Genomic DNA, 23,717 nt, shown 5'->3' with positions numbered 1-23,717 from the left:
ATATAAAGAAATGTCAAAGGTAGAAATGGTTTGAAGAAGTCACTGTTCTTCTGGCCTTCATACTTACTTTCAGTCCAGCATGAAGATTGAAAGTTGATGCTTGTCTTATGACCTCTGCTGCTGGTTTCATCATTAATGTGTTTGAGGCAATTAAAGGCTAATTAACTGGTATGAAATCTGGTGGATGTGTTAACCAAGTAACCAAAACGTGAAGTCCTAAGAGGCAATTATGTAGTCTGGGATCTAGATACTGAGGTCTAGGATGTAATACATTAAGTTAGAAATCTAGTTCTATCAAATTTGTATTTTGAAGTTTTAGTGCCTGTAGTGAGACTAGAATGAATAAGACTGTTCTAAATCAAGCTGATATTTTGGAAAGATGTGTCAGAACGGAGTCTGAGAGAAAAGACTTAAGCTTTATTCTAAAATAAAAATCACATTTATTATCACAAGTTGCATAAAATCAGATAGATACAGCTTTTACAAAAATGTTTGATAGAAAAATATTTGTCTAAGTACAACATGTGGTATTACAGGAACAACTCGCTATTGCTGTGCCTTTAGATAAAGCTTCAAAAGAAGTGAAAGTTCAACCAAAATATTGAGCATATCTATTGCAAACAGAGGTATCGCCTCAGGAACAAACTACATCTACGCATTCAAGATCCATTACAAAAAATATCCCTTACTGTTACTGACTTCATTATATGAACAACTCTGCTGACAATTTGTTTGGGACCAATAATATTACACCATTCCTAAGAATGGCACTAGTTCCACAGTGACATTCACTTACTTGTGCTGGGAAAGCCAATTCCTGGTAATGAAAACTTCAAGGAACAGTTGCCAGATACAAGTAGTCAGAACCTGACTGGTATGTGTCCCAAAGGTCACTTAGTTTAGCATGGAGAAATACAAACTAAAAAATGATAAGTTATGAAGCCGTAACACTTTAATTTGGTATAGGGGATCAAAGCACCTAAACTGCAGTAGCATATCCTGCTGTATCCATCACAGATTAAAGAATTTCCAATTTGATATTAGCAGTTACGATTTCAGGTACCAAAGATGTTATTGCAGTGTTAGAACTGAAGCAGCAATACAGCCTTTCACTGTTGCTATAAGCAAGTGAAACACTGGTACTTAGCTACAGCTCAGTGGCAGCAGCATTTTTCTAATAACTTTTCTTTCTTTCCTCTTGACAGAGTCTATGACTATTCAGAAGGTCAAAGGACTGCTGTATCGCCTATTTAAAATTCCTGGTTCAGAACTGAAACTGTCCTACGAAAGTTCTAAAGTAAGTTAAAAATGGGTAATTCAACAATAAAATACTTCATGCTGCTAAAGGTCAATAGCATGTTCTAAAATACTACCTAAAGAAATTCATTTCACTTCAGGAGGGCAGCCTTCATGCTGTAATTTAGGACCTAATTTCATTCCTGTAATATGACAGATTCTCCATGACTGCAGTTGCCTAATGTATATTTGGTTTACATGAAGTTGAAGTATGACAGGGTTTTTTTTCTCCTTTCTTATTCTAGCTGGAAGGAAAAGAAGTTGAACTAGACAATGACTTAAAGCCTTTGCAGTTTTACTCAATAGAAAGTGGAGACTGTGTGTTAGTACGGTGGTAAGAAGGGACTCTTGCTAGACTGAAGGAAAAGCCAACACAGGAGCTGCAGAAGAGTGACAGAGTGGCTGCAGGCAGTATGGACAGCCTGTGCCTGAACACACCTATGGGCGAATTCGAGTTTCACACGTGGCACCAGAGGGCTGTACAACTGTACTTTCAGCTCCTCAACTCAATCATCAACCTCCCTGAAAGCATCTGCTCATTTCTCTTACTTGAAAGATACCAAATAATACTTAAATGCTTCAATTAAATAAAACTCAAGGTAACCCTTCTGCCAAGATTTTATACTGCCTTCCCACTGCAGCAGTGAGAATTTGTTTTACTGAACCGAGTACAGGGTTTAGTTGTGATCTCTTTGCTTAGACAAGATTAGTGCTGCACTGAGAGGCTACTTTGCTCTTTGTTTTCACCTACGTCCAGCAACCTTAAAGCAAACGAAACCCAGCAGTAATTTTAGAAGTACCTACACAGCCTTAGACTATTGAAGTCAAAATCTGACAGACTTTTATTCTACCCTACAGTGCTAACATACCACAGTATAAATAAGTTCTCAGCACACTGCAAGGCAATGCTACTTATTTTACATTCTTTAGTGTGCTGGTCCTCAATCTTACTTTACTTTCCCTTGTGTAACCTCAGATTCATATCTAATAACACAGTGAGTTCTCAGAAATCCCTCCTAAGTTTGCAGTACTTGAAGATTTGGTATAAGCAAACTTTGATACTGTTTTTATCTAAAATGGCAATGGTATAAACAAAGTAAGCATAAATCCTAACTCCCATTGCTGTCCCAGCCCCTGCACAGATGAGGGCAACCCTTTAGACAGCACAGAACCTGCTGCAGCAAGACTTACCGGATGCCCTGGTGCTGAGCACAGCTCTCCACTGGATCCTGGTACTGCTCTATACTGAGTTAAATCAGTAATCCTTTAATTTACAAAAGACAGGCTAGTTGGCATTCTTAAGTGCATTTATTAATTACAAGTAGGTCTTTACCTTTATATAAAAAGGAAATTTTTTTTATCTTAAACATTTTGGTTTTTGTCAGATCAATCTATACTATAGAAAATGAATAGTATCAGTCCACTTCTAGTTATCAAAAGGGATGTGCAAATATTGTTATGCTTAAGTTGAAACCCAACATTAAAAGGTACCTTAATATTTCTTATTGTTCCAGGAATAAATCAAAATGTACACTTTTCCATGATCATTATACACTACCCTGTTTTCCAAGGCAAGTCCATCATCTCTCCTCACATCTACATGGATCTCCACACAGTTCCTTTAATCTCCACAGCTCTTTCAGTTCCTGGGGAGAGTACTGGGGGGAAGACAGCATGCCACTCTCACATGTCTTCTCACACAACCAAAGACCATCCTGTTAGAGAGAGAACCACTTCAATAATTTTTCTTACAAAGGATTTAGTCCCCAGCAATTTTCACTTTCAAGAATCAGGTGTTCTTTGTTTATAGCAACAAACTTTGCACACAAAGGTCCCCAAATGATCTGCTCAGCCTAATAAGAGAACGTCAAGGGTAGGAATGGGGTCTGCAGGTGGTTTGTGGGGGTTTTGTGGTTTTTCTTTGAAATACATCTTCAAATTTTGGGTTGTTTTTTTTTTTCTCTGGATTTGAATTCAATGGTTGTTTCAATTTCTTTTTAAAAAAAAACATTTCCCCTATTTTATGCTACTTGGAACAGGCATGTTTTCTTTCTGTAAGATCAGACAATTCCTTCAGACTTACTTGATATCGCTTGGGTCCTACAGCTGCCATCCAGATGCCCATGCTTACATCTTCACCCTGAGATGACACATTAAAATAAAAAATACAGATATTAGCACCAGGAAAGCATAAAGCATGACTTGGTGACCTGGAATAAGTTGCATCATTTACCAGCAGTAATGAATGGTAGCTACAAAAACCTACGTCTGACTATTTTAGGGCTATTAAATTAATCCTCCCAGCTTTCTTGTGTTAATACATTGTTCTTAGAAGAACAGAGTACAAAAACAAAGATTACAGCTCCCAAGGTTCTCAGTCCAAAACATCTAACATCTGTGCTTTGACCTAGAACAGACACTAAACGTAGAGACCACAAACATTCCCAGGAGAACCCAACACTAACACTTGAGCAATGTTCTTTCCAACTCATTCAATCACTAAAAAAATCACTAAACTGTGTCAAGACCAGTTTAAGATAGTCAACCTGAACCAACTCTTTATTACCTGGTACGTTTTTAACCTTTCAGAGTTGCTTGCCAGCCACTGAACAATGTCTTTGGAGATGACATAGCCGGACCCACAAGCAAAGGCTGGATATGCAGGACTTGGATACTCCAGCTCTTGCCATTTCCCAGTTCGATCAACTGCCCAATTTAGTCTGAAACTGAAGACCATGTTAGGTATGAGATGATTATAGAGAGCCCTCTGTGGAACCTATCAACACTGCTAACGATTGTAAGTAACACTGATAACAAACAGTACTAAGAGGAAGAAGTAGAAGGTGATCCTAATTATAGTTTCTAGCCTCATTTCTCTAGGGCACACATCTAATTGAACACAAGTGCTAAAATCATAACTATTGTTTGGTCTCAATCTTGGGTAATAAGAGAAAGTTCTCAGAACAGAAACCAACATTGACACAGTCAGGTCCTCAGCATGCTGCACCTTGCTGCTGGGTTTTGATCCAGGAAAGCACATGCATCCTTACCTATTTTCTGTAACAGGCACATCTGTGTCCTGTTAATTAACCCCTTTCATTAATCAACATGACACAAAGTCAGTGCCTCCAGCAGGCATGGTGATACAGCGATGTTACACAACCCATTTTCCTGATAAAACTAGTGGCTGCTTAAAAACCAGGAAGCAATATGTACCTTCTCTAAGCTGTTTTCCAAATGAAACTCCACAAAGCGGATGTTCAAAGGCTGCCATCGCTGAATTACAAAAAAACCTTCCTGGCAGTGGTGTCCTCTAAGGAAGACTTTATTCACTACCAGAGGCCTGCAGAAAGCCAGTAGTGCTCTGTCTGCAGTCTCTCCAGACAAACTCCCAGCCCCAGGCAGTGAGGCAGAGCTTGCTGCCACACCGTGTGGCACTATGGACCCTGTCAAACAGCTGTGTGAGGCAGGGAGAAGCATCCTGCTTTTTCTTTTCAGGAACAGGCTGGTATTGCACTCCCCTGGCCTTACAAATACTTCATGCACTCACAGCTAAGTGGCATAACTGTGTCAATGCAGCAGGTTCTCCCCATTTTACAAACAGGTTCAGCATTGCTGAGTTCAGTCATGAGCACAAGCAGCTGAAAGCTTTAGTGAGCTACTAAGAATTGTCACCTCAGACAACAGCCCTGAAAGGGAGAAATTACAGCTGAGTGGCAGATCTGTTATCAGACTCAGCACATTCTCAGCAGAAGCTGACATGTTAAAGCACCAAAGAGATAGAAGTCACATCTGATACCTCAATTCACTTTAGACTCAGTATTTTCCACTCTTTTGAATCACAGCAGGAAGGGTGCAACCCTCCAGACTGAGAAGCACGTGCTTTGATAATAATTTTATACTTCCATAGTTATTTCAGCATTGTTCCCTACACTTCATACTTGCCCTAGCTGAAGACTATTAGAGAATTTACACGTGATGTCACCCTTACAGATCTTTGAGATAACCACAAGATAGCCAGCTATTTCACACACACTTGACCACACACCTTATTAAATCACTTTATGAGTAAGCAACAGTCAGTACCAAATTTGTGAAGCAAAGCAGCAAAGGCCTGTTTTTCGTCAGTAAGCAACAGGAAGGCCCATTTTGCCACTATGCTACATTGACTGTTATAGTAGTGTAGAGTTTCTGCTATATTGGATGCTATACCAGAGCTGCAATGCATTCCATGAATGGAAGGGAACATGTGGACTATTTTGATCCTCCTAGTTATTCACAAGTGTAATACAGGCTGGGAATGTTCACTCAAAAATTCATTGATCAGATCTACCATTTCAAACAGCAGCAAAAATGGGTAGCAATGCCTGTCACTCACAGACATCAAAATAAAGTGCAGACCATAAAGGAAGTTTTGTTTCTCCTGTTCACCCCATCTCCTCAAGCTCACCAGAAAAATCACAAAAAGTAATGTTTACAGTTCTTTAGTATGTACTTGCCTTTTAACCTCACTGTGTTGCTGGAATACTTTTATTTACTTAAGTATCATGACAAAGATGTCTATAACACATTTTGAAACTAGATATGATAATCAGCAAGTTTAACTCACTGTAAAGGCACACTCTGGAAAGTTACTGTAAATGACTAGTTTCTGTCTTCTGAGATTCAAAGTTCTCATATATACAGAAGTCCTGCCTTTTATAACTGGCTTCCTTAGGCAGAAAAGGGGAACCCACACGAAAATAGACTTAAATCACTAAACTGTTCACTAACGACATGCTATCTCCTAAAGACAAGTTAGGAAAATAACTCACTTTCCCCACCAAATGTTTGGCCTGTCCAATTTTTTCTGCATTATCCTGTTAAAAACAGCCTCCAAATCAATGTAACAGTCGTCATCCGTCTTCAGCAACAAGTCAAAACTCGTTGATTCAACTGTCCTGCAGCCAAAAAAGAAAAGTGATGAGATGCTGAGCAACACACCAAAATTTACAGATACGCAATACAATTAAGGGGCTGAAGCATCTCTCCAATGAGGAAAGGTGAGAGAGCTGAGACTCTTCAGCCTGAAGAAAAAAAGGCTTGGAGAGAGCTCATTAATGTATAAATACCTGAAGGGAGGGTGTAAAGAGGTGGAGCCAAGCTCTTTTCAGTGGTATCCAGTGACAGGACAAGAGGCAATGGCCACAAACTGAAACACTGAGTTAAGTATACAAACTGGCCAAAAGCCATCCTTTGAAAGACTAAAACTGCTAGTTTTCAGTTAGATACAAATTAAAAGAAATTACAAGGAGACATGACAATTTTCACACCTGGACTCTTAGGGCAGAAGCCTGTCTTGCCAGCTCATGCTTACTTGAGGCACCAATGGTCAGCATTCAAGACTACAGGTGTTGTTATTTTACTCACTACATGCACCCAAAACTGTGAGAGAGAAATATAACTTGATAAAGTAAATCACATAAGGCATATATTTCATGGAACCTGTCAAATAACAGCTTGCTGGATCATCTTGCACTACAGACAGCAACATTCCAAACAGAAAACACTTTATTTTCAACTTACCATCGGTAGAAGTTCAGCAGTTTGGTGGGAACATTTCTGTAAGTGTCAATAACATCTACAAAAACAATATCATCATAGGTACTGCTTTCTTCCTTCAATAAAGTATCTTCTTTTTCAAGGTTTTTTATGTGACTTGTAAACCTTTGTGGGCGAGTATGGAGGTTTTGTAAAAGAGCATCACCTTCTGAAAGAAACAACACCCATCACTAAATAAAGATGCATATCTACACACTATTTCACGTTTCTCTTGGATCATACACGATCTATTGACAAAATTAATCTGAAAAAACATTCAAAGTAATGGGGTTATGAAATTCCTGCAATTAATTTTAAATTTTTTATGAAATGGTAAAAGTTGCAGAACAACAAAGAAATGTATTTTTGTATAAGGTCTTGCACAGAAAGTTTCAACTAAAAAGTATTCTTTTCCTTTTCAGTAATAAAATAATTCAACTTTTTAAGGTTCTTTAATATAAAGAGCGGTCAGGGACTTCACTATTACTTTTACCATAAAAAGGCTACTGTTATACACTTACTTGTATTATACAGTATTATAATGTTAATTATATACTTAATTACTCCTAAGTATATGTATCTAGCATAAAAATAAAACAAAACAACAAACAAACCAACCAAAAATCCTATGCTAAATATAATCAAATAGACATTGCTTTGATGTAGCACAGATGGTCCCTGCTGAACCAAATCTCATAACTGACTGCAGGTTAAAGCTAGAAAAATATTGCAGGTAAGGAGATAGTTTGTGGTACTGAAGAACTATTTGACAAACAAGATGGAAGACCTTTAGCACACACCTCAATTTAGGCTCCTACACAGATGACAGGACAACAGGACTGACCAATTATGTCTGCGAGGCCTAGCTATAAAAACACAAGAATAGCACTCTGAAAGTCACTGCTTATGTTGGGTATGATGGACCAGTAAGAACACATCAATGCCAGTGCTAGACCTTAGACATTAGTAAAGGCTCCTATAGAGTCTCTGGACATTCTGCTGAAATCGGTGTAAAACAGAAACAAGGGATGGAAAAGCTGGCTTTGTTAGGTATTTGTTTGTCAAAACATCATGATATAGTATATCTAACAGCAGCAGCACTGGAAAAAATGTGAAAAATATCAGGGAAGGATTTCATTGCACAACATTTTTTAACTTAATTTTGGATAACAAAAAAACAAGAAGAGAAGTCTAGATAAAAAGACAATGGGATGCAAGTCAAATGGAGTGGCTGACAAAAGGCAAGCAAAGAAACCACATCAGGACATTGACCTTAAGCATTAAAAATACAGAAAGAAATTAATTGTTCTTACTAAAAGAAAACCTAGGGTGACCAAGTTCACAGAGACAGCACAAACTATACCTCAGAAATGTAATTTAAATTACCTGTTTTATCATAACATCAAATGTGATGCTACATTTTGCAGACTTACCTTGAATAGTGTAGATAAAACCACCTGCTATTCCCTCCACTCCTTCTGTGAGTTCATGTGGCAGTGACCCTTCCCCTGCCTGCTCGGAACAAATTAATAGAAAGAAATAGATTAGTTCATCTTGCATTACTGATGTGTTTTTCCCTATGTTTTTAAGGTGTGAAGTTTTCTGGCAGCCAAGAACAAAACAAATTTAAGGCTCTTCTGGTTTAGGTACCTGCACAATCGTAAAATCACAGAATATCCTGAGTTGGAAGGGACCCACAAGGATCACCGAAGTCCAGTTCCTGGCCCTGCACAGGACCACCCCAAGAATCACACCATGCGCCATGAAAGACTAAGATTAAGATTTTTAACTGTACAGTTTTGTGGCATTTTTTTGTTTTACCTAAAACTAGTGGAACCTGAAACTTCCAGAAAACTAGTTTCAAAGTTGACAGCAAAATATAAAGTTATTCTGGCTAAATTACAACGGCACAGCATGTTTAAGCAAGCAATATTGACAGGAAAAGAAACATGCTGTCAAAAAAACCCCCAACTAGACTTAATTCCATCAACTGGGATTTTAGCACAGCATTTTTGACCCACATTTTGTCATCTCTGATATTGACACTGCTTCACACCTGAGAAAGACAAGGTGAGATTTACTCCCTCCAAAATAAAAGAAAATGGCACTTACAGGCATAATTTTTTGCTAGAAGGCAAACTTCCCCTCTGAGACAACAGAAAAACTACTGAATTAATGATTTACACAAAGAAACATAGAAAAATAAAATGCTAAATAATCAAGACTTATAGGAAAAACAAAAACATGGTGGAAGGGAATGTGAAGGGACTCACTGTAATGACTCTGAAAACACCTCCTCCATCGTTCACCATCACTTTATGAAGGTTTCTTGAAATAAGGCCTTGAAGATCCTGGCTCTCCCACACAATAGTACCTTCAAAACTCTGGTAAAAGAGCAAAACGCTGTTTTGCAGGTATTCAAAGATTTCAAAGGATGAAAATCAAACAGTTTGGGTCTTCTTTTATTTTAAAACAGTCAACTTCATAAAAGATTTAGCTTGAATGCATGACATCAATGTTTTACTTACGCTTCAATAGAAAAAAGTTACTCATAAAAGAAATACACCCATGAAACTCAGTAACACATAATCATGCTTTTAAGACTAATCACAAATCTCTGTACTAGGAACATTACACTTTTAACAGAAGCCTAGTGTAAAAAGCTTTGGCTTTCTAAAATCATCAAGATTGCATTTAAAAGTGATCTAATGAATTTTTAAAAATCAAATATAAAATCCTGCATTACAAAGAGAATACGTTAAAACAGATTTGGAAGTAAGTGCAGCTTTTTAGTTATCTGCTAAACAGAGATCAGAGACTCGATCCTGACACCAGTAAAACTCAAAGGAAAATACAGCCACCTTTATCCTGGTAAAGGTGTCACAAGCTACTGTAAGAGAGTCACAGAACTCTGGCCTCACATTTTGGCTGATAAGGAAGAAAAAGACAAGTGACTATCTTTAAAATTTTCTGGGTTTACCTGTCAAATTAAGCTATCTCACTCCATGGTTTTTATATATATATATATATATGTGTGTGTGTGTAAATTCTTGCATTTAAAAGTACTTCATCTCATCTTTAAACTGAAGACCCCTGAGAGCACGCAAAGGAACAGGTGGCATGTTGTACAGTAAGAGTACTGGTAGCATTATACTTTTTTATATTTTTTAAGCAATTTTACCCTTATGATAGAGGAGTAAAGAGTAGTTGTAGGGTTATTATACTCCTGACTGCTAGATAAGCACATTCTGTTTCATCTCTCTCAGTTTCATAGGAAACACACTGATAGTTATTACAGGCCTTGAAAGAAAGAAAAAACTTGTTTGTAGGTGCATCTCTGTTGCTTTAGGAAGTCTGTTTACCTGTACTAACCTCTCATCTCTTCCCCATTTTAGCTTCCTTGTACACTAGAAACTTTCTCCAGAAATTCTCCAGTTATTGACACACTGTTAAAGTCTAGATTAGAGTTCTGCTTAATTCTTTGCTTTCCTCTAGAAGTAGGTCTTAAATCTGCAGCAGTCTCAGTATTTAATCACAGCTGTGTATTTCAGTAGTCTCTCATCTATTTTTTATAATGCCAGCTTTATAATCTAATAATGGAGCTAGCCAGTTTTCATCAAGCCTGACTTTCATGCTCAATACCTTCCCCTTGTTTGTTTAATTATCTCTCAGTTATCAAAAAAATGGACCATTATTAAAGACTTTTTTTAGCAGCAGGACCTCTGAACACCCTGCACAGTAAAACCTACATGCTCAATTTCTCTGTTTGCAATGACTCTCATTTCCCATTCCGATGTTTTTTGCTGTAGGGGCTAGGCTCTAACCACTCTTCAGTGGCTTGTTTACAGACACAACCTTCGGGAAGTTGTTAGTGAACAGGAAAGTCCTTTCACGCCTCAGCAACCAGAAACATTTAAATTCTCAGCACTGACTCTTACTGATACTGACTTCAAACATGTACCAAGAGTCTTACTCAGTTATTACCAGTGAACCTCAGTGCAAGGTGTCCTAAAGCTGCGAACTATCATTATTCTCCAAGTCAAGAGACTTGTAAGCAAATTTTCTAATGACTTTAGCCTTCAGCTATCCTTACTCCAAGCCACTTAATGAAAGCTGAGGCCTGAAAATGCTTAAAGCAAAAACAGTAGCGGCACACCTGAGACTACATCATCTGTTTTTCCCTATTTAAATTCCAGCCTTGTTGCTGCCAGAGCACAGTGGCATTTGCAGTGAATACCGAACAGCTGTACTCACATAATGCAGCCCTGCCAAACTCCTTTCCTAATGTTAAACAGTGCCGTGGTTTTTGTTCCTCTAACTACTCCACATTAGTAACAGAGAGTATGTCTAGTACAGAGTCCCATTTTCATGTAAGCAGCCTGTGGCTTTTTGACAAAATAAGTGCATTGCTAAGACTTGGCTATAAGAGCTCCTGTGTGAGTTTTAGTTATCTGCTAGTGGTTCTGCTCTTCTGTGCTTTCAGTCGTTCCAAAGCTGAATGATCGATTCTGTCTTTCACAATCTGGCCTGCCAGATGCTTATTCGAATGCTGCATTTCCCTTCCTTTCCCCAAGACGAGCAGAAAGAGCGGCACTTCAGCTGGAAGATGAATGAAGCTCTTCAGCAGTCTGTACAATCCATTACTTCTTCAAGGTGGAAAGGCAGAGAATAGATGCTGCCTCAGAAACCATTTTATGACAATTAAACAGCTTATTAAATTTACTGCTCACAAACAAGAAGACAGGAACACATGGGCATTCTCATCTCTTCTGAATCACTGTGTATGGTTCAGCATCCTGAGTATCACAGGAGACTACATGCTGTGCATAAGCCCCATTAATCTACATTACAAACATCACGTTATCCTGTAAGCATTCAGCACGTGACACATATCAGATTAAGGAAGCCCACACAAAGAAATATATGAATACTAATATCTTCTCTCCAAAGGAAATACTTGCCATCTGTCTCTCAGGAAAAATGCAATCATTTATAGCAAAATTACAACTGCCTAGAATTTTAGTATCTCAGAAGTAAGTCTTACAGGGAAAAGGCTCACATGATATACTACCAAATTACTGGGTAACTAATACACTTTTTTAAAAAGTAAAATAAACCCTTAATCATTTCAGTATGAAATTAGATTGTCAAAACATATGCACAAAGTACTGCAAGTCATCTGCTCACCTGAAAGGTCTCCTGCCAGCATAAAAACTTGCACAGTATTTTTTAGTTAACACTGTCTAAGATGATACACCAATCAATCAGCTGCAGATTCCCCTTAAAATGAACAGGTTTCCAAATGCATTCATTCTTATGGAGCCAGGGGAATAAATCAGGGAATAAACTGGCCCAAATTGTCCATTTTATCCGTCGATCTGTCCAGATGACTTAAAAGAACTGAAAGCAGTTCTGATACTGCACATACCTCTGGCAAAATAAACTGCTCTACTGGCTTGTACCACAATCGGTTCACTTGCACTCCACAGCTTGGTGGACTAAAGCGAGCACTGAAGATTGCTTCCTATGAAAAACAAACAAACAAAAAAATAAAAAACCCCCAAACACCCATTAAAAGTGTTACTATATTACACAGGCCATCAAATGGCTCTTAGATAATAACAAATTACATAAAGATGCTCCATTGCCAAATTCCCAATCTTCAGAAAACAGTCTCCAAGCTCTCTTTTGTTACTGATTTTTATCCTTCACTGGAAGTAAAAAGCTAATGCAGATAAAATTATTAGACTTTGAACATTTAGAATTCTACCATTTAGCACACATAAACCAGATTACAGTGTAATTTTATTTTTTTACAGCTATTATAAACCAAATTCTTTAAAAGTTCATCATAAAAGTCATACTTAAAATTCTTTCTACTGTAGCACAGCCAGAAGTCTTGAAATTCACCTATTAACTTACTGGTAGAGATAAATGCAATATATCAAATGCAACAATCATACTTAATGATTTTCTTCTCCTCCAGGTTAGCACTAAGCTATTCTATCAAACCCATAACAGCTTGGGAGTAGGGGAAATTATCAACAAAGTTTGATTATTACCTGTAAATAATATCAGTTTCTAGAAATCTTAAAATGTTTTGCCAGAAGATAGACTAGAAAAAATTCCAGCTGTCATGCATCTCTCTGCTTGAAGGCACCAAATGTATGTTTCTGCACGTGTGTTTTAAATATATTAGTTTATTTTTTATTCCTTAATACATATCAATACTTTAGAACCTCAAATACAATCAAAAAACTGTGCACTGGAATTAGATGTAAGTGCTCTTTCATAAGAGCATTTAGATTAACTCATAGCACTTCATGAATTCCATCTTTTCCTCATCCAGGATGTGTCTCTGCATGTGTGTATATATATACATATATATGAATGAAATAAGAATTGACAATGCAACAGAACAAAAATGTATTTTATACACTTGTCAGTTAAGTACTTCTAAATCACCAACCCAGTATGTCACTTTCTGTAAGAATTAAATCCACAATAAGGGACAACATGCCTTAGTCCACTTTCAAAAGATAACTACAATACTCTACCTCATGTTCTGCCTGGTACAGTTTTACAGTGATGTTCCTCTGGAATCCCACCCCATCAGCCTCATAAAATACCCCAAGACTGGTAATGACAATGGGGTAAAGTACACGAAAATTCACGCTGACAATTCTCTCTTCAGATAGCACAGAAGGTACATCCTCAGGGAGACTGAATGCTTCGATTTCCTGATTCAAAACTGTATGAAAAGGAAAGGACAGAGGTAAGGAGAGAAGACTTCTCAGTTTCTGAACTGGATACACACATAGCACACCGCATATATGCAAAGCATTCTGATTAATTAGCACAGCTCACAAGTGCGCAATGTTAATCAAACACTGGAGTAAAAGAAAATACAACAGGCTGCAGACTGCAGCAAGGAGAAATTCAGTGATACAGCAATCTGCAGGCTAACAACAATTGCAACTCAATGCCTACATATCCACAAGGAAAAGATTAGAAACACAATAAATCCACAGAGTGAAGGCAAAAAATGCTATTTGACTGCATGAATACCTGTATATCAGCATATTAAAATAATTATTCATGCCATCAAAATGACATACACCTCCACTTCATTCAGCTACTTGCTTTTTGGCATTATTGTCTTCCCTAAGCCCTGAGGTACTATTTACACTTGGGAGCAGCAGATGTTACCATTCAAAGAGAAAGCAACAGAAGTTGCATTTTGTGTTCAATCATGGCTCAAGTGCCAAGCAGTCCTTAGCTAACTTGTAATTAAAGAGCAAAAATAAAATAGAAAATAAAAGGTGACAGGACAAATTTACAATTTTTGTCAGGAATTCTGGTATGGCAGCATTTAACTTTTTTCCCCATAGTACATTTCTTAGTTTTTCTCTCTCTAAAGCGGAATCTCAAAAACCTATCATCCAGACTTGCTTGGAATTCACGTTGTCACCAGAGAAGTCCATCTGACACTCAAGACTCAGTCACCTTGGCTACTTTCTTCACATTTGACACCATACTGGGTCATTCTGGCTCTCTCCAACTTCATTTGACATATGAATCAAGTAAAAATGTATGTTATATGGGAGAGACTGTCCCTAACACAAGGAAAACGCAAGTCCATTAGAAGTCAATGACCCCCCCCTTCACACACCCCAATATCTCTCCCTTTTCTGCCTGCACATGGTACTTGCAGGAAGGTTATGCAACTGTTAAGACAGCAAGTTCTAAGCAGCATTTGTTTTCAAGACTGGCTGTCCCAGTTTAACTCCCCAAACTACTCTCAGAATTCAGATCATAGATTTTTTAAAAGTTAACTTCTATACCTGGGTTACTGATGTTCAGAAGTTTGCAGGAGTAGGGATCTTCTCTGTCCTTCACTGGCACAGCACAACCATGCGCACCTATTATAAACTTCACAAGGACACTAAAATAATTTGGTTTTATTAACACCAGTTCTCTTCCCTCCTCCCTCCATCTTCAATCACCTTATTTTATCACAACGGCCTGTCTTTCAGAGGTTTAAGGCTTTGCTTAAAAATCAGCAATGACAGTCTGTATGTAGAGCAATCACGTGAATCCTCTCATAGGAGCTCAATTCCAAACCCACATTAACATTTACATCTCATTATGAGGATGCAGGAAGATTGGCAGCTAGGAATGAGATTAAAGGCAGCCAGCACACTGAACAGAAAAAGTACCTAGGGTAACACTGAAGAATCCTGAAGACCTGCCTTTCCCAGCCTGGCTTTCTTACTTAATTCAAGATTGTTTAAATACTCTACATTCAAAAGGCAGTGAAAAAAAATAAGAAAAAAAAAGACGTAGCATAAAAGGAGGAACAAGGACTCTAGACTATCTGTTACAAAGAAATGTTTCAACTTTGGGTTGTAGCAAAACAAGAGGTTCCTCTCTCCAGCCCCAATCATAGTTGTTCCACAGTCAGGAGACAAGCAGTACAAAGAGCAAGAGAATCCACTAAGCTAGCTCTTCACCTAGCAGCTGAATGCCCTCCCAGAACTCCATATAAGCTACGAAAGGTCACATTTTTAGATGACTGAAGTAGCTCCAGACTGCACGTTGACACCAAATCTGTGAACAGTGAAGCGCTTTCGGTGCAAGGTGTGAGGCCTATCAAGATGGCAACGTTTCCAGGAATGAACTGCAGCAGAACTTCTCAGCAAAAACAGCCCTGTCTGTAGACTGACAGGTCTATGCAAGCAATCAGGAAGGGTCACTCACACTGCAGCAGTTCGGTGCACCTGGTTCAGTGGGACACAAACCTGAACTTTACAGTTGAGGCTGTTGCAAGAGATTTTTGTGTTTCTCTCACCAAATGCAATCCTGCCCACTTTCGAGTGTCCTGGATTACTAAGCATTTCAAGTTGCATACCGTACAAAGCAGATATTGCAACACAAAAAAGAGAAGGGCTTATATTATACATCATTAATGAACAGTGGTGACTAATTGCAAAAACTAACAGCAGTGTAAAAAAAATAGTTACAGCCCAAGACAAGAAATATTCTTTTATATTACTAAACATATTAAAAAAAGCTATCAGAGTACAAGATGTCCAAAAATAGAGAGAGAAAAAAAAAGGAAATACTTAAAAAAATTATTAAATCAAGATATTTCAGCATTACAGTCCTCACCCCCTCCCCCCAGACCCAAATTACAAAACACTAGAGATTACCGTTGGCTCAGTGCAGGATGTTGTTTCAGGTGCTTGAACCAAGTGTTCCTTATAACACTGCGTAGTTCATGATTGTGTCGAGCAGACAAAACACCTACAATAACATCATAATGTTTCAGCTTCCACTGAGGAAATAAGGACAGTGGACCTAGAAACAGAAAGTGACAAAGATTTATTATATGCACATATCACCACAATCCTGAGCTGCAACAAGAATTAAAATTCCAGCCTTCCACTACTTAAAGAGGGCTTATAAAAAGGAGGGAGAGCAACTTTTTACACGAGCATATAGCAATAAGATGAGGGGGAATGGTTTTAAACTAAAATAGGGGAGAGATTTACATTAGATGTTAGGAAGAAATTCTTTACTCAGGGAGTGGTGAGACACTGGCACAATTTGCCCAGAGAAGTTGTGGCTTCCCCATCCCTGTAAGTGTTCAAGGCCAGGTTAAATGGGGCTTTGAGTAACCTGGTCTAGTGGAAGGTGTCCCTGTCCATGGTAGGGGATTTGGAACTAGATGATCTTTATGGTCCCTTTCAATTCAAATCATTCTGTAATTCTGTGATTCAAATGCATCTCAAAAGCAAGAGAAATGACACACTAAAAACAAGCAGCAGAATTACTATTGCATTCTTAGTTCAGAATCTGGGAAACATTTTCAACACGCCAAAACCTGCACTAACATGCCTATTTTCTCTTTCTTTTTAAAGCTGATGGACCACCTTTCTAACTTAACATTTCAATGTGGTACATCAAGGCCTATCTTTTCTAACCTTTTGAAGGTGAACACTACTCTGCCTTCAGACAGGGTGCTACATCCCTTCACAGGGGAATGCTCTGGCTTTGTTCAAAACTGGATGTCACCACCAATACTTGTAACCCAGGATTTAGCTTGTGCTGTTTTAATTTAGAGATCATGAAACCTGGACTTGATTTCAAGTCAGATTACGAGCAGATAGAGACCTGAGAAGCTCTGATTTAGAGCCTTCAAACAGTCAGGCAAGTAGCTAAAGCAAATTTCCTTAGTTTAATCTATCAGACATTCTAGAGTTAAGACAGATTTGTATTTAGTTTTAGCAATGGATTGCTCCCCTCTCATCTCACTATTTTTTTCATTAGGCTGCAGACAAAGAAAACAATTGTGAGTGCACTCTAAACTACTGCATACTACTTCATAGACAACATTCTTTGCAATATAATCTTTAGGAGACCAAAAATAAGGCCAAATCTGTATTGTGTACTCTCACTAGAAAGAGAATTCTTCTTATTATAATAATATTATAATTATATTATTATCTAGATTCTACCTCCTGTAAGAGCATACCTTTTCTCCACTTTGAAGCTGATAGATGTTATTTTTAAACTGCTCACTAACCTAGGACCTCACAGTACCTGCTACAAGAACTGCTGTGCCAAATCACACCAGACATCTATCTAAGCCTTATATCCCACCATCAGTGTGCAGCATGCACTGGAGAGGACTTGGCCTTAGCCTTGTTCTGCTCTGTGCTGAATCAGCATCAAGAGATTTCAGAACTTTTTTTTTGCTTTAGGGCTATTTAGCCCTGACTCCCTAGTCCCAAAGCCAAATAAAACTGATCTGCAATTGATTCTCAAAACAATACAAGAGCAGAAAAAGTACAGCTATGTTTCCACAGGTAGACCTTTCCCTGTCTATTTCTCACTAATGTAAGCATGCAAACAGTGGTTTTCTAGAAGAAGATTAAGTTCCACAGTTATTTAAATGAATCTGTACTGGAATGTCTTCACAGGTCATTACATAACCAAGAATCACCAGCTCTCCAAGACAGCAGAGATACACGATATAGACTCGTGTTTATAAGACTACAACAATATAGCAAATTCCTGTGTGGTCACATAATTGCTTTTCACACATCCCTTTTTTTATCTTATTCTTCTTTCATCCTTAGATTATTCTTCAACCTCAAATGCAAGCCTTCCAATACAAAGCTCATAGGACTAATGTGCTTGTAGATCATATATAAGATATCGTTTACACAGATTTGTTTTTTAAGATATCACTTTTAATTAGAAGCAGAACCATTTCATTTCATCAAAAAAAGAAAAATAAAACTAAGCATAAATCTATGGGGTGACTTGACTCAGAATAGCATAAGTTGGCTGAAATCAATTAAAAAACCCCCAATCTAAAAGTAAGCTATTCGAATCAAATATACATACTTTTAATTAGTTTATATTTTAAAATGAGTGAAGCTTTTCCTTATGAACCATTCACATGGGAACAATGTTCATGTAACAGATGTTACAGAATTAATATCCTATTGCTTTCAGAACAGCATTACAGTGGTCTATATTCAGAAGATTGTCTTCTCTGTCCCAAAGGTTATGTCATTTTACTTTTAAAACTACTGAAAATGGAAAAAAAATAAAGGTTAATTTCACAAAAATCTAATGAATCAGGTTTCTGCTTATTAGCAAATGTTTCTACTTCCTATGGCAAAGTAGGAATAACACTAAACTTTCAGAAAAATAGATTCATGTGTCTCTCTGAACTAGCACTATTTAAAAAAAAAAAGAGAGATAAAGAGAGAGATACAAGGAAAAAATACTAAGGCTATTATTAATTTATAAGGATAATTCAGATATTTGCATAAATATTCCCTGATGCAGCATAATTTAAGAGAAAACATTGCTGACCTCAAAGTCAATGATGACAATTTAGACAACCAATCAATACTTGGCACTGGGGACCAAACCTATTTATTTTGCATTCTATTTTTGTGCACTATTAGGCCAAAATTTTAAGAGTTGGTAATAGGCTTAAAAAATACATACCATATTGCTCTTACCTTGAACTAGTTGTGCAAGACAATTAAGCCTCTACATTTTCTGATTTCAAAGGCAAAAAAAAGTGTAAATTGTGTGGTTTGTGAAGGGGGTGAAAAAATAAAAAGAAGAAAGCTATACATCACACTCCACAATAAACCCTAAAAGTGTTGCGAACCAAAGGGAAGCAAAAGGAGAAGCCTTTCCAATTCAAAGGTCACACTACTACTAGCTGCCTTGCTCTTGAATTCTTACTGACTTAAAGCTGCATCTCTGTTGCATTACTTAGCTCAATACTTCTCAGTGGAACATAAGACAAATACACAATGTCTACCCTACACTCTTTTAGCATCAGGAACAAAATTGATTTCACTTTGCTGTTTTGCTGGAGGCTGTTAATCCAGAGCAAAAGCCACAAAAACATGAAAGGAAGTGGCCCTCTCTCAGCTGCTGAGATTCATTTAACGCTGTACAGCAACTGCAAGGAGTACTTCTGTCAGCCTTAAGACTACTGAAGTCCAGTTTTCCAGAGCCTTGTGTCACAATGTTAATAGGCTCCTACTGAAGCTTTCTTGGGCTGTGATATTTGTAAGGCTCACACACAATTCTCTGCCATCTGACCATACGTGTACTTTTATTAGTACAGGTTTTCACCTCAGTAGGAGCTTCAGTAAGCTTTCACAAGATTCTCAGTCACCAAGTTTCATGGAAGTTGGTGAAAATGCTGGTCTTTGGGACCTCCACCTGTCTGTCAAGCTTCACTGAGAACAGATCAAAGTTTGGGAAAGATGAAGGAAAAAGTAAACAAGCTCCTACGTAAAGCACAAAGTTCTGCCTTTAGAAGACAAGGGTAAAGACGCAGAGGTGTATCTCCTGCGGAGTTGGCCATGGAAAGAGGTCACTGCTGACATAGAGTCTGCTGACCCTACTCAAATTTTAACCACCTCAGCAGCAGTCAACAGCTCTTGAGATTTTACAAAATCCCAAACTACAAAGATGAACATGCATCTCTTCTTCCCATGAGACTGATTCTCAAGTAAAATGTCAAGTTAAGCTGTTAATTATGTTTACTTCATTACAAGGAGATGAAAAGAGTGAGAGATCATTTAGCTAGATTTTGTCAACAAACACAGTCTTGCTGCACATCTCTGTATTGATGAGTCCTCTACCAACTACTGAATTTGCCAGTCATTTTTTGTTAAGTGTGACATAATATGCAGCTCACAAAGTGACTAAGTGTCCACATTTCATGCAACTGGACTGGACAGAGAAAAGACTCGTTAGTGCCTGCACTGAGAAACGCAGGAGTGTAGGCTCCCCTGCACTATCAGGCACCACAGCACTTCCACTGGAAACTGCTAAAATAAGTGAGGTCCACAGAAGGCTGGGCTTTGTATCTTCTGCTACCCATGCAGCCTTTTTTGTGTGTGTGTGTGAATAAATCAATGAATGGAACTAAGTAGGCCAGGCAGAAGTTATTTAGAATATCGTCAACTAATCCACTTCATAAGATAAGATTAAAAAGGAAAACTCCCTCTCCAAAATAAAAAAGCCCATACATTCCAGGGTTTTATCTCTGCCTATTCTTAAGACTTTGCAACCATAGTCCTGGTTTTTAATGTCTTTTTCTTCTCTGCTGCTTTGTGAAAGATCCAAACAAAGAAAGGAATTAACCAAATATAAAGATTTGTATTCACAGAATTCTGACACAGACAGAAAAAGAACAAACCAAAGAGCAAAAGCAGCTCTTTCCCCTTACTAATCTACTTCACTTTGAGTAATTTTCTATAGCTCATCTGCATTACATGTTTTGCCGCAAGCCAAGTGATATGACTCCCCTGCAGTACGTACTTTATACCAGAGCCAAAAATCGCCAAGATATGCAGCCCTGGTTTCTGCAGGAGCACAGTACTCCTCGAGGCAGACAAGCTTTTAAACAAGCTTTACAGATTCAAAGAAGAAAACCTCTGCAGGCAGAGGTTTTCTGTTTTGTTTGTTTGTTTTACATCAACAGCATTCCCTTAAAAAAATAGGACAGCAGGGTCCTTCTGAACTGCCAAGTGACTGTAGTGATAATGCTGGGGTGATAGTACCCTGAACTCCATTAACGATACAGCACGTGTACATTTCTAGGCAAAACTGGGAACAATGGCCAAAGCATCAGAAACAGAGACACAAAAGGAACAAAGCAAATCCTTTTTGCAACACTGAACCTGATGCCTTCTTTTTTTTCTGGAAAGGAGGGGTGGGGGTGTGTCAGGGCAGGGGAAGCAGAGCACAGCACCTTTATCTGTTGAAAACTGGTTACCAATCCCTGATGCCATGGAATAAAAGCCTGATCCCAGGGAAGGCTATTTGCTCTCTTTTGGCTGTTCTGCTCAGTGGCCAGTTTAGAGGATAACTGTTGAAAACCTTTATTCAGCCAACCCTGGAAGAACTCGTTCTCTTTGCCCCAGTGCCGAACTACAAAAATACAGCTCCGTTGCTGCTCATTAGTAGTTTGCAATGTCTCAGACATCAGTCCACAGAATAACTGCAAACTCTAAAAAAATTCCAATTCAGTTGGAAAATACCATCAGCTTTGTTGTGGATTATTTGTCAATTATTTCAAAGCCATCAAAGGTTAGAGGATTGTTTTATGGTGGGGATGGCCCATACATGAAAAACAATGTTATAGTAAAATCTTATAGATGAAGACAGGGCAACAACTGACACTTCAGGCAGAACTGCACATCCACTGCCAATGAACACATGACCTGTTGACGGAAGGTTTCAATTTCCAAGGCCCCCAGCCTGTAAGTCTTTACATGCCTACAAAGGATGAAATAACTTCATGACCAAGCATACTGTTCCCTGACGGACAGGATTAACAGATTTCAGACAACATCTTTTCTTAAGAAAATCTCACATTTTGGCAAAATTTCTCCCTACAGAGCACAACATCACTCAGGGGTTGTTTCTACATTTTGGTTCCATTAGGCTAGTGCCTAAAGGATTACATGCTCAGCCATGGGACAACAGATGGCATACAAGCAGACTCTAGAAAACTGTGGGGTTTAATCTGTTGCAGGGTTTAATTCACTAGTAAAAGATTGACTCTAACAAAACCAAAAGGGCCAAGTCTTAGCTGCCACACACCCCCAGAAATGTAACAGGAATAACGTCTTAAAGGGCATTAGCATCAGCAAAGTAGCAGCAGATTACACAGAATGTGTGGGGCTTTCTGATTAGGCACTGTAACTGAAGTCCTACAGTGAGTAATTTCCTACTCAATAAGATTTGTGCCATCAATTAAAACACACAATTAGCAATGAATCCACCTGGAGTGCTAAAAGCAGGTCTATCTGTTCCTTCTCAAGTTTATGAGGTCATTTTATAATTAGCATTTATCTAAGACTTTTACAGAAAATTAAGTAAAGCTTCCTACCCAATAACTTCTTTTGGATAGCACTTGTAACCAGATAGACAAGTACTTCAGTTAAACCTAAAAGCATGTTCTTGCACCAATCTTGCTCAGCAGTGTGAAATACAATCCCATTAACTGATAAACAAAAAGAAAGCAGGAAGCCATCAAAGTCAGGACACTAAAACAAAGGCCTTTGGTTTCAGAACTTGATCCTATTTATTTTTTTTCCAATTAGTGAGTACTGCCTAGAAGAAGTGTACTCTATCTTCTGTGACACCACGGTGAAAGTGATCATGAACACAGAGAAAGTCAGAATATTGTAGAGGAAGAGACACAACTGAGGGCCAAAGGATGCAGGCAGACTACAGGCCTTTCACAAGGGGTAATAAAGAGAAAGTATTTATTACTTCCAATAGAGGAAGAAAACTAGATGAAATGAGTGAAGATTGGAACACTGTTTACATTTAAAGTCATCTGACCTATAGATAACAAAAATTAATTGTTTTCCAGAAATGGAAAGCCTATTTTACCAGTAGAAGTTAGAAGTACCTGAACTGCTCATCGTAAGAAAACAAAGATTTAAAACAAAGACACCTTTGATCTCTGTCTCTATGGTTACATGCTGGAAGTGTACCTGAATGAGAAGAAAGACCCCTTTAACTGAGAAGCTTAAGAACTAAAGGGCATAAACCTGTTGCTAGTAAGCTTAGGCTAGAAATGAGAAAAGGTTTTTAATCAGGGCAACAAGCTTCTGGAACAGCCTCTTCCTACGACTGCCAGGAATCCAAGTGAACAAACAAAAGCCACCCCAACCCTTCACTAAGTAAATGTAGGCTGCCCAGCTGCCATTTTAAGACAGAGATCAAGAGCTTAACAGAAACAGTAAGCAGAATTGATGGCTGGAGATGTCTATTCCAATCTTACGTTATTGAGTCAATGAAGTCAAAGTAAATAATCACTAAAACAGGTTATCCACTTTTCAGTAGATTTCCATTTTTGTGTGTGATGATTATTGAGAGAGGAATTAAACTCCTCAAAAAACACAACTGCTGTTCACTCTGCCTTTGACCTCTCCTGGTAGCTAATTTCATAACTGTTGAGACAGTACACAACTACTGAGACACATGGATGCTGCACAGAAATACCACAGAACACACAAATAACTCATTTTTATGTCACAGCTATTGTAAAACACTGCCCCATGAGAAGATTTATTTTTTATTCATACCAGGGATTCCAGGTGATAGTTAATACAGAGCAGCTGGAGTAGTAAACAAGGGGGGGGGAAGATTACTCAATCAAGTGGAACAAGACTGGCTTTATCAGCCACTACCAGATCCTCTTTAACAGTTTCAGATTCAAGAAGCCTTTTAATAAAGAGACATTTCTTTCTCTTGTACATAAATTCACTAAT

At 38.1% G+C, this 23,717-nt stretch overlaps 2 protein-coding genes across 6 annotated transcripts in view; one reads left to right on the top strand and one right to left on the bottom strand.

Annotated features, from left to right (window-relative positions):
• TBCE (tubulin folding cofactor E) overlaps positions 1-3,297 on the top strand; it is a 53,483-nt gene extending 50,186 nt beyond the window's left edge. For all 3 annotated transcript variants that reach the window (XM_027685035.1, XM_027685019.1, XM_027685026.1), the window contains exons 16-17: positions 1,206-1,297; positions 1,542-3,297. In XM_027685035.1, coding sequence (XP_027540836.1) covers positions 1,206-1,297; positions 1,542-1,634 — 185 coding nt within the window. In that variant the 3' untranslated portion in view covers positions 1,635-3,297. The remainder of the gene's footprint in view (positions 1-1,205; positions 1,298-1,541) is intronic.
• B3GALNT2 (beta-1,3-N-acetylgalactosaminyltransferase 2) overlaps positions 1-23,717 on the bottom strand; it is a 44,394-nt gene that overhangs the window by 12,774 nt on the left and 7,903 nt on the right. The window contains exons 2-12 of one of the 3 annotated variants that reach the window (XM_027685044.1): positions 16,089-16,236; positions 14,721-14,821; positions 13,434-13,627; positions 12,305-12,400; positions 9,150-9,260; positions 8,310-8,391; positions 6,862-7,045; positions 6,111-6,236; positions 3,863-4,022; positions 3,380-3,436; positions 2,855-3,011 (exon numbers count right to left, since the gene is read on the bottom strand). In XM_027685044.1, the coding sequence (XP_027540845.1) occupies positions 2,877-3,011; positions 3,380-3,436; positions 3,863-4,022; positions 6,111-6,236; positions 6,862-7,045; positions 8,310-8,391; positions 9,150-9,260; positions 12,305-12,400; positions 13,434-13,627; positions 14,721-14,821; positions 16,089-16,236 (1,394 nt within the window). In that variant the 3' untranslated portion in view covers positions 2,855-2,876. Of the gene's footprint in view, positions 1-402; positions 3,012-3,379; positions 3,437-3,862; positions 4,023-6,110; positions 6,237-6,861; positions 7,046-8,309; positions 8,392-9,149; positions 9,261-12,304; positions 12,401-13,433; positions 13,628-14,720; positions 14,822-16,088; positions 16,237-23,717 lie in introns of those variants that run through there. The other 2 variants (XM_027685048.1, XM_027685056.1) reach the window with 2 other exon arrangements.

This window comes from Neopelma chrysocephalum, unplaced genomic scaffold (genome assembly GCF_003984885.1).
Source record: "Neopelma chrysocephalum unplaced genomic scaffold, ASM398488v2 Primary Assembly neopelma1_23, whole genome shotgun sequence".
In the NCBI taxonomy this organism is placed as follows: Eukaryota; Metazoa; Chordata; class Aves; order Passeriformes; family Pipridae; genus Neopelma; species Neopelma chrysocephalum.
This window is presented reverse-complemented; position numbering and strand designations above follow the sequence as displayed.